Source organism: Myotis daubentonii, chromosome 8 (assembly GCF_963259705.1).
Source record: "Myotis daubentonii chromosome 8, mMyoDau2.1, whole genome shotgun sequence".
NCBI classification, from domain to species: Eukaryota; Metazoa; Chordata; class Mammalia; order Chiroptera; family Vespertilionidae; genus Myotis; species Myotis daubentonii.
Genome location: NC_081847.1, coordinates 6,180,173 through 6,194,002, shown reverse-complemented (window position 1 = coordinate 6,194,002; position 13,830 = coordinate 6,180,173). Strand labels below are relative to the sequence as shown.

At 55.2% G+C, this 13,830-nt stretch overlaps 1 protein-coding gene across 1 annotated transcript; it reads left to right on the top strand.

Annotated features, from left to right (window-relative positions):
• The first annotated feature begins 7,443 nt into the window (after positions 1-7,443).
• LOC132240130 (guanine nucleotide-binding protein G(s) subunit alpha isoforms XLas-like) lies at positions 7,444-10,267 on the top strand. Its single transcript, XM_059707488.1, has 2 exons — positions 7,444-9,580; positions 10,140-10,267. The coding sequence occupies exons 1-2, from the start codon at positions 7,444-7,446 to the stop codon at positions 10,265-10,267; spliced, it is 2,265 nt and encodes a 754-aa protein (XP_059563471.1).
• The last annotated feature ends 3,563 nt before the right edge of the window (positions 10,268-13,830 follow it).

Below are 13,830 nucleotides of genomic sequence, written 5' to 3'. Positions count from 1 at the left end.
ACAAGGCAGAGGAGCCAGAGTAAACAGCTGAGTGACAGTCCTCCCGAGGCCACGAGTTGACAGCACTCGGCCCATAGAGACAGGGCATCCGAGAGGAATCATACCACCTGCACACCAGCCTGCCAGCTCCCTATCCCAGGGTAGAATTGGGGAGGCTGCCTTCCTGGCTGTGTGTGTGGACGTGGCCAGCTCTTATTCTACGGGCTTATTTTAGGATGAGCATGCTACAAGCTTACAGCTATCAGAAAGGCCAGAGTAGATAAGACTGGGCTTTGTGGACAGAGAGGGTGGGTGGTGGCTGTAACGTGGGGGTAGATTTGAGGATGGCAAAAGGAAAAGGTTTGAGATTGAGTGGGGTGGGGGCAGGTACAGAGGAAACTGGAGGATGCAAGGAGACAAGGCCACCAGGGAGGAACAGCAGATTTGGAGAGGGCAGTCCACAGCCCACAAATGCCAGGGGTCTCCAGAGTAGTCTGAGAGAGAGACTGGGGGAGAGAAGGATTAGTGGCAGTCTTCAGAGGGGCACCATCAGCTCAGCATTTGAGAGAGCATTTTGATAGGCAGAGCGGCAGTGGAGGGTGCTCAGATGTGCTACCCTTGACCTTGCTTTCCCCAATTCTCTTGCACACCTGGCCCGGAAATTTCAATTTCTTGGGTGCAGTGGAGTTTCCATACATGTAGCTCAACTGCTTCAACCAAGCAGAAAGGTTTAAACCCTAGGAAATCTTGTTTTATAGTTCAAATCTCAAATCTTGGATTTTAGTTCATAGAGAGGCCCTGCCTCTTAAACTTGCAGTGTGAGGGGGCATCAGGCCAAGGGCTGCCAACCAGCTGAAGAGGACACAACTGTCCTCCCCCCAGGCAAGAGCTGTTTTCTGAGTGCCTGGCTTATGTCGCTGTCTCAATTAGATTTCATCAGGAAATTCACTCTAGGTAATTGGGGCTCTGCTCAAAGGTGAAATATACCATTCCCCTTACATGCAAATTATGGTGCCCAGAAGCCCCCAGGGTGCCTGGAATTTCCACCATGAATTACGGAAATTTTAAACAGAGCTTCCACTAAAGCCAAATGTATCTTCCAGGATTCCCTCTCACCATCCCAACCCCTACTTTGCCCCCATCTCAGTCCCCTTCCTGTGGCACTGTTCATCTTTTCTGCAATGGCCACTTCTCCCCTCAAAATTCTCTGCTGCATCACCAGGGAGCCTGGAGAGGCATCCACAGGCTGGAGATGCCTGGAGCCGCTGCACAAGCACGGTGGTCAGATGACAGCCTCTAGCCCAGCAGCAGCACAAGTGGGTTAGCCCCTCCAAGATGAGGGCTGAGCTCCCAGGGGGGAGCTGATGGAGGGATCCGCATTCTGTATGGGAGACCCAGTCTCTGGGCTCCAGCATGGGGCCTTTGAATCCAAGTAGATCAAGTCTTCTCCCAAGTCTGGGTTCCACGGTCTTTAAATCAGCTCCCACCCCTCATCCATTCGAAGCATTTTCCCAAAACAGCCTGGTCACACAGACCCTTCTGCAGACAGCAATAGGCTGCTGCTGCTGCCTCCACCGGCCAAGGCTGGCTGAGGAGATGCGGGAAGGTAGAAGGAGGGATGCAACGCGTCTTAACTGAACAGTAATTAATTGAACAGCTTCAAGTCTTATTGCTACTCAGTCAGCACTCAGAAAACACTAGTCACTGGGAGCCTAAGAAACGTCATAGTCACTTGAATTCTCCTTCCCACCTTCTCTCCTCACAACTGGTGAAGAGACTCTCCTTTTCCTCATTGGAAAGAAACCCACTGACAACTAATGACCTGACGGGCCTGCAGAGCTTTTCTGCAGTGCCCCCCGCGCCCCCTCTCCCCCCCCCCCCCCCAGTGCCACAGTTAGGAGGAAATGCCACCACCCAAAAACATGCTTTTTCCTGGCTTCTGCTCCCTTCCCTCTTGCCCACCTCCACTCCCTGGCAAAGGACCCTCTTCCATTACTTTGCTTTGGCTTGCTTGGATACAGGGATGAACTAAGACAGATTGACCGGCAGGTCCTTAAAATTTGGATGTGCCTCGCGCATTTGGCACTAAGAATCCCCAAATGTATGTTAACAGCTGTTCGCTGATTACATGTGCTGGCGTGGAAGTGTCAGTGTAGTGGTAAGACTGAGTTTGGGAGGCCCAGGGTGCCACCTGGGACCACCAAGGAAGGGGCCATATCCTTGCAGGTGGTAGTGGTGCAGTTCTTTGCATTTGGGTTAGTTATTTACAAAAGTCAGCCAGTTGCTACCTAAGGCACCTGAGCCATTCGAGGAGTTTAACTGAGAGATGGTGGTGTCTCCCATTCTCCTTCAGTAGCTGGAACTCAGGAAACCCTCACCTCCTGGATTTTGACAGCCAATCCTTTCCCTCCTCTGATGGACACAGCATCTCCCTGTAGCCTTCCAAGTCATACCCTCCCTGAAGGGACAGGGCCCAGACGCTGGCACGCAGCTTTGGTCCTTCACCCCAGCTCAGCCAGCTTTCATGAACTCTAACCAGCCTGTCTTGCCAGCCAGCTCCTGAGCAACGTGAACTGACTTCTCTTCCTTCTCATCTCTATGAAATATTTACCTCTTTCCTTGATAGAAAACCATCCAGACTTGGATAAAATCACAGTAGCAGATCCTAAAAACTAGGCCCTGGGGGGTTAGGCCTGAACTAGGCTACATACTACCACCTCCATCTAAGTCATGATCACATTTCTGTCTTTAAGTCAACAAGATTGCCAGCCCTGAGCAGGCTCACAGGTGGTCCCACCAGTCAGAGTGGCCCCAGTCAAGCCACCATCTGACCGCCCCCAACTCTTACCAAGCCAGCTTCTTCAGGTCCCTGTGGCCAGGCTCCCAGCTGCCTTTTGAGTCAGCGCCTTCAACATCCGGCCACACTTCTGATCTGCAGTGGAGTTTCAACTCTGAGCCCCACTCACCCAAGCAATTGGGGGTTTCAGAGTCTGGAGTCACTACAGAAAAGTGAAAATGGGCAAAAAAACACATCAGAATTCAATACTGGACTTTTTTCTTCAGTCCTAATTTACCTTTAAATTAGGGTGATTTCTACTCAAGGCTAAGGGTTGTTTCTCAGCCTATAGCTGTAGTTTCAAGCAGGGGTGGGGGTGAGGTGGGTGGGGGACAGCTTTGCCCTCCAGAGGACATTTGGCAAAGTCTAGGCATTTTTTGTTGTTGTGACTAAGGGGATGCTACTGGCATCTAGTAGGTAGAGGCTAGGGATGCGAAGCATCCTACAGTGCACAGGGTTGTCTCACAACAAAGTGCCCGGCCCCAAATGTCAACAACACAGAGGCTAAGAAAACTCTGTCTAGATTAGCTTAGCTGACCAGTTCCTCCTCTGCCCTCTGATGTAGGCCCCCAGTCCCCTCCTAGCCTCTTGCTGTGTCCTGTGGTGGCTCCCTTGTCCTCTCCAGTACTGAAAGTGTCACCAAATGTCTCTCTCCGCTGGAGGGTATTACCATCTGATCCGTGACTTCATGTCCTAACAGAGATGACTGTCACTTTGAATTTGGGGTCTTTACCTTTCTTCTAAACTTCAGACCCATCCTCCTCAATAGGCTGTAAAAGTCTCCATCCACTTGCCCATCCTTCCTTCGCCTCTGCTGTCTAAAACCAAGTCAGCTCTGCCATTTTGGCATCCCCCCCTCACCCCCAGCTCCTCCCTGACTTCCCTTCCCCACTCCTGTCCCATCATCCAGGTGCCAAACATTGGCCCTGCCACCTCTTGTGCCATTCTAGCGGGTCCTTTGGGATCTCTCAAGTCCCTTCCTTCAGCCTTGCTGCTTCCTCCACAAGTTGTAGGCCTCTCTCCTTTAAAGGTCATGACCAGACACAAGCCCCTGTGTCCTCTTCCTCCAGACCATCCTCCACATTGTCTCTGCCCTTCCTAAAACTAGCCTCAAATCCTCACTCGGACAAAAAAAACATCAGCACTTCCATTTCCTACCAAAAGAGCCTCAAAATTGCTTGCTCTGGTGTCTCATGATATCCTGGAGACCCATCGAACTTTCTCCAACTGCTCCTCCAAGACCCCACAGGGGGCTGCTCTCTCCACCCAGCCCTGCCCCTTGTTCCCAGCCATCTTTGTTGACCGCCAGCCAACACCTCCCATCCCCCACCGCCTATGCATACAGCAAGCCCTCTGTCCCTCCTGGGGAGCTCATCTGAAACGCCATGATCTCCATCAAGACTTTCAGGGTCCCCCCAGTTGAAGATCTTTTCTTTCCTGTCTGTGTTGTTTACCCCTTAGAATGGAGATCTGGCCCAATCTTTATCCCCTCAAAACATGTGCGCTCCTGCTAAAGAACCAAGGTACCAGGAAGAGCGGGGAACAAAGGGGGCCCGCGGGCCCATGAGCGCATCGAACAAAGGGACCCTGTCCCCATTCCTTGGTGAACAGTGATCTGGGCATGAGCGAGGGCTGGGGAGCGCAATCATCCTTTGGGGACCCCATCGCGCGGCCTCCCTGGCGCTCCAATCCCAGCCTCTAACCTTGCTCTTCGGCAGAGCTCAGCATCCCTGTCGCCCCAACTCCTTATCCATCGGGGCTGCTCATGTGCACGGGGCGGGCAGCTCTCTCTGTCCTCGGGGTCCTGGCCCTCTACCGCCAGGCCCTGGAAATCTTCGGCCTCGCCCCCGCCCGTCCCGTGTTGGGTATGTTTGCCCACCGCTCTCAGTGAGCCCGAGGGTTGGCCCCTGTGAGCCCGACCTCCCCTCCCAACCTGGTGAGTTGTGGAGTCGGGAAGAATGACCCACGATGCCGGCTGACCTCGTGGCGTCGCAGGCCTGACCGCCATACCAACCGCTTCCAAGCACCCCAGCAGCACAACCTCTTAGGGCGTTCCAACTCGGCGCCCCCTAAGGGACCTCCCACTCATATCCGGTTTCCGGTTCGAAGCCCCCTGCTCATTCGCCAGGCAACCTTGATTGGCGTGACCCCAGCCCAATGGCTGACCCAGCGCTGGGGTCGAAGGGGAGCGAGTTGACTGTTGGGACACAGTAGGCACTTTGAGTGAGTGTTCAAGTGGTTGAGCTATTGCGCGTGGGTGTAGTTGGCCGAAGTTTGGACCAAAGTTCAGTGTTGGCATCTGGAAGTGTGTAGACCCCCTGGGCCGAGATGATACCTCTGTCGGGGGACCCAAACGTTACCCAGGGTTGGGCTCGGTCCGTGTTCCTCCACGCAGCGCGGCCCCACCGGATGGCAGACGAGGGGGGCGATGCCGCGCTGTGGCCGGGGTCTTCTCGCTCTGAAAGGGGAGTGTTCGATGCAATGAGATTGGATTGTGAGTGGTTCGCCCGCCCGCGGCGCGTCGATACAGAGATCCAGGCGGCGCGCCTCCCTTGCCGCAGCGTACCCTGTGTTCCTCTCATCCCTCATTCCATCCGCTCCACATGTCCCCTGGCCACCTAAAGGTGATTCGCAAGCCCGTGTCACCCGCTGGCAACACAGACCTGCTGCCCGTGTCCCGGATTTTACGTGATCCGCCAGCAGCAATTTTTTTCACCCCGTGGTTCTAATCTGACGGTAGACCCCAGAGCCCGAGCAGTACACATGCGCGGAGCCCACCCAGGCGGTGTGCGTCTTTATCCCCTCCGGCTCTGAGCCCACCGCGCGCCACCGAGACCGGAGCGCAGTCCACCGCCGCTGGGTTTATGCCCAGGCTTATTGCCGCCTCTGCGGGCTCTAGCAGTTGGAAAATAAAGCGGCTACCTGCAGATACCCATAGCAAGAGGAGAGGGGTTGGAAAGGGGATGGGAGAGGGGCTGGAAGGGGGCTGGAGGGGAACCAGGGGAGGGAGCTGTGATGCGGCGGCGGGCGCCCGAGGCAGGAAGTAGCACATCGCGGCCGCTGTTAGTCGGCACCGCGGGGCTCGGCTTGGCGCGGGTTGGCGCGGCGCGGCGCGGCATGATGTGTGCCTTTGGGCTCAGTGCGCACAGGGTTGACCAGTCTCTGAAAGCACCCTAAATCAGCCATAAATCCCAACTGAAATCCCCTCTAACCCTTCTCCAGAACAGTAGGACCCCCGGAAGTCTGAGGCCTGCACTCTGTGGGGTCCCCATGCTCATCCCGCATCCCCGCCGCCGGCCCCCCTCCCATCCGTGCCGCCGCAGTTACTGCTTGCAGCGGTCGCCAACCTTTCGGACCTCACGGACCACCAGTGGTCTGCGGACCACCGGTTGGAGACCGCTGCTCCAAAGGTTTCCTGAAACCAGCGGTCGCCAACCTTTTGGACCTCGCGGGCCACCAGTGGTCTGCCGACCACCGGTTGGGGCGACCGCTGGAGAGGGTCTCCGTGGTACGTACCCGAGACCCTCTTATTCCCTGAATCATTTGTCCACATAAACGCGGAACAACCCGGCCGGCGCGGCCCTCAGCGCCTGCGGAGACCCTCGGAGCGCGGTGAGGATGGGGGACATGTCAGTGATTTACATGAGCCAGCCCCGGCAAGTTGGCAAATGAAAGCGGCAGCGGCGATGGAAAGTGCCCCAAGACATTTTAAAAACAAATTGTGTGCACAAACTCAGCATCCCCTCGCCCCTCGCCGCCTGTCCTCTCCATCGGTGGGCTCACGACCACCTGTCGCATCCTCGCGCGCGCACTCGCCCCCTTCCTAAAGCGTTGTGCGCCGGATTTGGGGCCCAGGATGGAAGGCTGCTCAGAGCTGGGGGCTGCGACTCTTGGGCTCAGGAGTATTTTGGGGTTATGAAACCTTCATGCAGTTCCCCCCTCCCTCCAAGGAGCGTCAGCGGCGCCTGGGAGGGAGGGTTTCAGCTCCTGCGCTCCAGCGTCCCGGGCCCACGTCTTGCGTCACGTGTCCCACAACGCAGGAGAGCTCTCTCTCTGGCCAGGGGAGCAGAGAGGAGATAGACTCCAAATCAGTCGGGGAGAGGAGTGGAAGAACCAAACCATCCCTGCGAGGCCTGCGCCCGTCGCCCCCTTACCCCAGGCCGGGGCTCCCGGCGACAGAAGCCGGCTCCTGCAGCCGCCCGGGCACCGGCCGGCGTCCTCTGGTGGCGGAGAGAGAGCACTACGTGCGACTTTCGGACCGAATCGACACGCTCCTCAGATCCAAACAGGCGGGGCTGGCCTGCAGAATGCAGAGAGACAGAGACAGAGGCTGAGGAGGGGGACCAGGGGAGGTCAGGAGGGGGGCAGGGGCAGCCTGAGGACATGAAAAGAGCCAGGAAGGAGCTAAGACTCCACCAGCAACAATAGAGTTGCTTCTACCACAGTCTAGGATACGAAGGCCTGAACCCCGGCACCAGCAGGGGTTGAGAAAGTGAGGTTGAAGAACTGTCTGGCTGGTCATTTGATTTTTTTTATTTTGAAAATATTTTTTTCACCCTAGTTTGGTTGGGTGCTCCATCCTACGGGGCCCCAAATTTATTTTAAGAGGCCGCCACCGTGTTATGGGCATGCGCAACTGCCTCTACGGCAATAATATGTCAGGACAACGCGATATCCCCCTTGAGCCCGAGGAACAGCCCGAGCAACCATCTTTGGAGGCCTCAGGGGCAGCTGCCCCCAGTGCTGGGCCTGGCGCAGCCGAAGAAATGGAGGCCCAATCGCCTCCCGGGGAGCCCGTCCCCATCGAGACTGAAGGCGAGGCCTGTGGACCTCCAGAGGCCTCCAGACCCAACGTCCAGAGTGAGACAGTCCAGGAAGCCGGAGCCCATGGAGGCTACAGCCCACCTCCAGAGGAAGCCATGCCCTTCGAGGTCAAGCAGCCCAGCGTGGGAGGCTTCTGGCCGGCCCTGGAGCAGCCTGGAAACGCCAGGGGGGCCCTTAGCCCAGGGCTCGTGCAGCCCCGAGCCCGCAGGGAGCCCAGACCAGACCTGGGCAGCTACAGCCCTCCGCCCGAAGAGGCCATGCCCTTCGAGAGCGAGCAGCCTGCCCAGGGAGCGTGCCTCCAGCCTCTCCTGCAGATCTGCGCGCTCGCGCCAGGAGGCCCGGCCGTGGGGGTCTTTAGCGCCCCCTCAGAGGAGCCCCAAGTCCTCAGACCTGCCTACGCAGGCTGCGGAGGAAACTGCAGCCCTCCCCCTGAGGAGGCGATGCCATTTGCGTTTGATGGAGCAGCCTTGGGGGACGACAGCCCACCCCCTGGGCTCCCCCGAGCTACCCTACAAATCCACGACGGTGGCGGCGGCCACTTCGCGGCAGTCGCGGAGCCGCGTGCGATCCTCCTCGCTCCCGCCGCGAACGAGCCCCCCCTCTGGGACCCAGGAGCCAGCGTCAGCACATCCGGAGAGGCTGTCAGAGCTCCTCCACACTTCGTGGGCGACAGCCCCCCGATGGAGGTCTCCGGACCCCAGCTCGAGATTGGTAGCGCCCCCGCTGGGGTCGACGACGCTCCCGTCAACATGGACAGCCCCCCAGTCGCGCCTGACAGCCCGCCCATCGAGGTCTCCGGAGCCCCAATTAAGAGAGAGCGAGCAGAGGGAGAGAGACCCCCAGTTGAAGGCGAAGCAGCCGAGATGGAAGGAAGCTCAGCCGCTGCAGCCGCAGCCGCAGCCGCAGAGGGAGACAAACTCCCGTCTCCCGGAGACGGAGACCGACACCGAGACGGAGACGGAGACGGAGACGGAGACGGAGACCGAGCTCCTGTCGCCGGGGCCCCTGCTGCCGCCCCCGAAGCTCCAGACGCCGGGGCAGCCACCGATGCCTCAGCTGCCCCGGCAGCTCCGGAAGCCCCCGCAGCTCCGGAAGCCCCAGCAGCTCCAGGAGCCCCAGCAGCTCCAGAAGCCCCAGCAGCGCCCGCTGCCCCGGCCACTCCAGCCGCCCCGGCCGCTCCCGCCGCCCGAGCAGCTTCTGCTACCCGGCCCGCTCTCGCCGACAGGCCCGCTCTCGCCCCCCGGGCCGCAAGCGCCTCCCGGGCCACTCCTGCCCCCCGGCCAGTCCCTTACGCTGCAGCTGCCTGGGCAGTCCCAGCCTCCTGTTATGGTCCAAACGCTCCAGCTGCCCGCGCGGCCCGAGCCGCCCGAGCCGCCCAAGCAGCTCGAGCCGTGTCTGCTGCCTGGGCAGCCCCAGCCCCGGCCCCAGCTCCAGCCCCAGCCCCAGCCCCAGCCCCAGCCAGCGGAGCCCGCCCCAACCCCCGTTTCCTTAGACCCCCCAGCCCCGAGATCCAGGCTGCCGATCCGCCTACTCCGCAGCCTGCTCGCGCGTATGCCTGGCGGGCCCGGTCGGAGCGCGGCCGCGACGACGGATCGGGCAGCAGCAGCGATGAGTCCGACGAGAGGACCTTCGGATGCTACGTCTGCTGCCGGCCAAAGCGAAGTCGCTCCAGACCAAAGCCGAAGCGTAACTTGTTCCGCAACTTCGTCGATCGGGCCTTCCAGAGCTGCTTCGGCCAACCTGAGAACGACGAGTTCACAGCCCCGCACAGTCCCAAGGTCACGACGATTCCTATGGTGGAGACTTGCAGACCGATGTGCCTGGAAACCCAGGAGCAGCGCTTCCAGATGCGCGAGCAGAGGAAGCGCAGCCAGCTCATCGACAGGCAGCTACAGGAGGAGAAGATGGGTTACACGTGTACGCACCGCCTGCTGCTTCTAGGTAATGCGGCGGACTCTGCCCGTGGGGAGCAGGGCCGCCCGGGACCCGGGAAAGGGTGGAAGGGTTGCCCGTGGGGCGCAGGGCCTAGCGGCGGGAGGAGGGTGGCTGGGCAAAGGCCAGAAGAGCCTGCTAGGAAGTTCCAGCGAGGGCCCTAACTTTGCCCCGGGAGTGGGGGGCGCGGGGAGGCCTCGGGTGGGCTGGGGTGGCCGGAGTATATGCCCTCCAGGGAGAAAGAGGTGGTGTACAACACTGGGGGTCGTTTCCAGCTGGACAAACCAGCGACAGAGGCGATAGGGCCAGCGACCATAAGACGACCCCAAATCCTGGGGTGGGGGACGGCAAGAAAGGCGGGGTTCTCAGGTGAGCCAGGAACTGCCGGGGAGGGGCCTCGGGGTTCCCTGGCTAAGCTGTTTGTGGCCGTGGTGGGATGGGGTCGTTGGGAAAGGCGCGCCCCGCCTCGCCTGGCACGGCTGCTTGGACTCAGACAGCTTGTCGTTGGTGTGTGTTGGTGTCCATATTGTGTCCGCCTGTGCATGATCTGCGCTCCAGTGTTCCCCAGTTCCCATCCCTGGCACCCCCAAATCACCCGCCGACTGTGTACTTGTACGGGGAATGGGCTGTCTTGTGTTGTGCGCCATGGCGCGGGCAAAAACTTTCCGCGTCCGCACTCGCTGGTGGTACCTGTGAGCTGGCGCTCTGCAGCGGGCGGCACGGAAAATGCAGAGAAGGCTGTGGGACATCTTGGGTAATGTGTGGGGCACCTCGCGCAGGGGAAGGGGGCCGCCTCCTGATGGCCTCCATAACCTTTTTTTCTATATGTCTTTCTCTCTTTTTTCCCTTTGCGCTAAGCGTTTCCTCTCTTCTCATTCGTTCGCCAAACCCTCCCGCCTTTACGGTTGAAAAAACCACTCAGGTATCTGGGGCGTCAGGGGCTGCACACATAAGTTCGGTATTCTGCACACACTCGGCTCACCTGGTGGGGGGAGGGTGGGGTGGGGGCGGGGAAAGCACACCAACCTGCTCTGGGCAAGTCTGGATCCAAACCACACGGGGTTGGTTCCGAGGGGCGGGGGCGTGACTCTTTTAAAAACATGAAATAATTCCCCCCCCCCTACGGACGAGCCCGAGGTAAGCCAATCATTTACACTTTCACACTCATGCAGTAGGAGGGGCTTAGTTAAAAGAGGGGTGCGTTGGGAGTGGACTGCAGTCGTGTTTAAAATGCAATTAAAATAAATCATTTTTTAAAATGCTCCGAGTGTATTTTAAGTGTGTGGACAAAATGTGATAACATTGACTATGACTTGTGAAATCTGTAAATGTCTGCATGTGAATCTTTTCAGGCAGCTTTAGCTGGGGGCAAAGAGGCTCAAAGGTAAGATCTTCTGCAAGTGGGCTGGTGATGAAAAAAAATTAAAAAGGTCTTGTGTTCATAATCATATTAGAAGGGTATCTTTCCGGGCCCTCTGCCTGCCCCCTTTGCTTTGGGGTGGGGGCCCCACACCTCCCACCACAACAAGACCCCTCCCTTATTTTCAAATCCTTCCTGGCCCCTCCCAGTCTCCACCCCCTTTGCCTCCTCAAGACTCCTTCAGCTCAAACCTGGAGCATTGACTCTTTGTGCCACAGTTAATCACAGCAGTAATTAGCAATGGTCTGAATGTGTGGCTTAAATGAAAATTCCAAAGTGAATTTCTTTATTTTATTCTCTAAGACCTTTCAAGGGATTTAACGATCACCATTTCTCAGGCTTTGCTAAATGTTTGTTAAGTATTTTATAATGTGTCCTGGTTTTAATTAATGACATTATGGACATGGCTGTATGCTGTTGTGATGTGCATCTCTCACAAATCACAGTGTTAAATGTGATGGTCATTGATGCCCACCCATAGAGATAATGACATCATCATTTCCCCAAGAACATAGAGGAGAGGGAGCCTAAATTTCTGATGTTCCACTGCACCAAAGCCACTGAGCCTCCAATGACAATACCCTGTTTTCCTGCAAACAACTGGTTTTACCACAACAGTCCCATTTCAATATTCCAAGCATCGCTCTGGGGAGCAAACCCATGATGGGGTAGGGAGACACAACTGGGTAAGGACAGGAGAGCCCGTTACAGTGTGCACTTGGCCCTAGTGGGCAGCACCCCTTGCCTTCTGGGGCCTCAGTTGCCTCATATGTGAAATGTCTATTTGAGGGGGGGAGGGAGGGTGCAGAGCCAGGAGCACAGTCCACTCAAATCAGCACTGGAGGCTTATACCATAGATGATGCAAACATCAACCCAGTAGCAAATGGTCTATGTCTGAGGCAGAGTCTTAAGAGTATTAGAAGTTCCCTTGTTTTGTATTGGGGGCGGGGGGCATGTTAACCTTAATCACAGGAAATTTGCAATCATCCTGGCTCTGCTTCCAGGGTGGTGGTCCAGCAGACCCACCTCAGCCACAGGTAGCATGACCCTAAATCAGAGAGCCAGGCTTATGGTTTCTGACCAGGTTTCATTTTGCCCAAGTGCCAAGAGAGGTACCCCATCTGGGTCTGAGTTACTCACTGGGGAGGGGGAGAGTAGGGAGAATGAGGCCTTACATTTAGAACAAGCCTTTTACTAACATTCTATTCCTAACACATAAAACAAGACATCCATCTTTCTGCCACTGAACATGCAGAACAAATGACCATCCTTTGATGTGGCTCTGAATTTGTGACATGCAGATTCATCTGTGGCTTTAAAAATGTGTGTGTGCATTTGTATATATGTGCCCTCTGTGTTTTTATTGCCCGAACAGCTTAACATTACAGGGATTTTAAAAAAAAGTATAGTTGACATACTATATTAATTCCAGTTCTGCTACCTAGTGATTTGACACTTATATCCCTTACAGAGTGATCATCACAAAAAACCTAGTAACCATCTATCACCATACAAAGTTATTACCATATTATTGACTATGTTCCCTCTGCTGTATTCAGGGAACTTTAAAGGAGAAAAGATAGGTAGGTAGGTAAGTAGGTAGATAGATAGAATCAATGACATGACTAGAATATCTAAAGTGTTGAAGCCTTTTTTAATTCAACACTAGCCAATAATAGTGTTGCCCCTTGGATAATTTTGGTGGCTTTACCATTTTTTGGAACCTAAATTTCCTCATGTCTTAGGAATTGAAGGGGCTGCTATATTAGAATTTCTTAGTAGCTGCTGTATTTATTAAAATTGTGCAGACAAAACGCTCTATGTACTAATGGCCATTCTGCCATGGTGCTTTATTTATACAGTGAGTCTCAATTAATTGATGACTTATTTATGGTACCAGCCACCAGGTACAACAGTGCTGCATTGCAGCCATCTTGTAGGAGGCCTTTTTTTTTTTTTTTTTTTTTTTTCTCAATACACCTATTTTTCTGTATTCCAAATGCTCCACTGAGCTGTTTGGTGCCATGGAGAGGATATGGCCTATCTGGCCACAACACTGTTAGAATTAAGAAAGACTTTTATTATTTTCCCTCCTCTGTCTCTCTATAGTAGTTCGTGTTTCTCAAAGGCCGAAGTTCTTTCCTGTGTTTTAAAATCCAATTTCCCCTAGATTTCTCTCAAACAAAAATGTGTTTTTTCTATATAGGTAGGTTAGGTTTTATAATTCATCCACATTATATACCATGAAAAACTGGTATGAAGCTGTTTTGTGTGTCCCCTCCTGACCTCACAGAAGAGGATACACAATGGCCCTGGAGTTCTTAGTAACGAGTAATAGCAATGATTCTGCATAATGACAACACATTCTCATTGTATTTTTTTAAAAGCCTTTCATGGAGTCACATTTGTCCTTTGAAACAGCCTTGGGCAATAAAAACACGCTAGGACCCCATTTCATAGGCAAATCAGAGATTGAATGTCAGGGACTTTTGCTCAAGGACTGCAAGGTAAGTGAAGGAATCCATGCTTATCCAACAACGTGGCAGTAGCTGTATCGCATTATTAAATGTACAGCATGATTGCAAGTGTACTGTGTGCTCTTAAAATCCCTTGTCAGATGACAGGTGACCAGCAGTCTTCTGCTTTCTGATTTACAGCCAAAGCCTGACGGATTCCTGGTTATAAATGTCCATGGGGTGTATGTGAAACGAGAGCTCCCCCATTCCAGAGACACCTGTCATTGCTCTGGTGAGATCTAGTTTCCACCATTTGCTTTAGCTCATCAGCCAACACTGCAGTCTTAGCTCATTTGTTGGGCTTTTTTTTTTTTTTTCCTTT

Bases quoted from the DNA above. Each gene is read 5' to 3' on its own strand.
- LOC132240130 (XM_059707488.1), top strand. From the start codon at position 7,444: ATGCGCAACTGCCTCTACGGCAATAATATGTCAGGACAACGCGATATC. The intron at 9,581-10,139 runs GTAATGCGGCGG...AGTGTTCCCCAG, and splicing joins GCACCGCCTGCTGCTTCTAG to TTCCCATCCCTGGCACCCCC.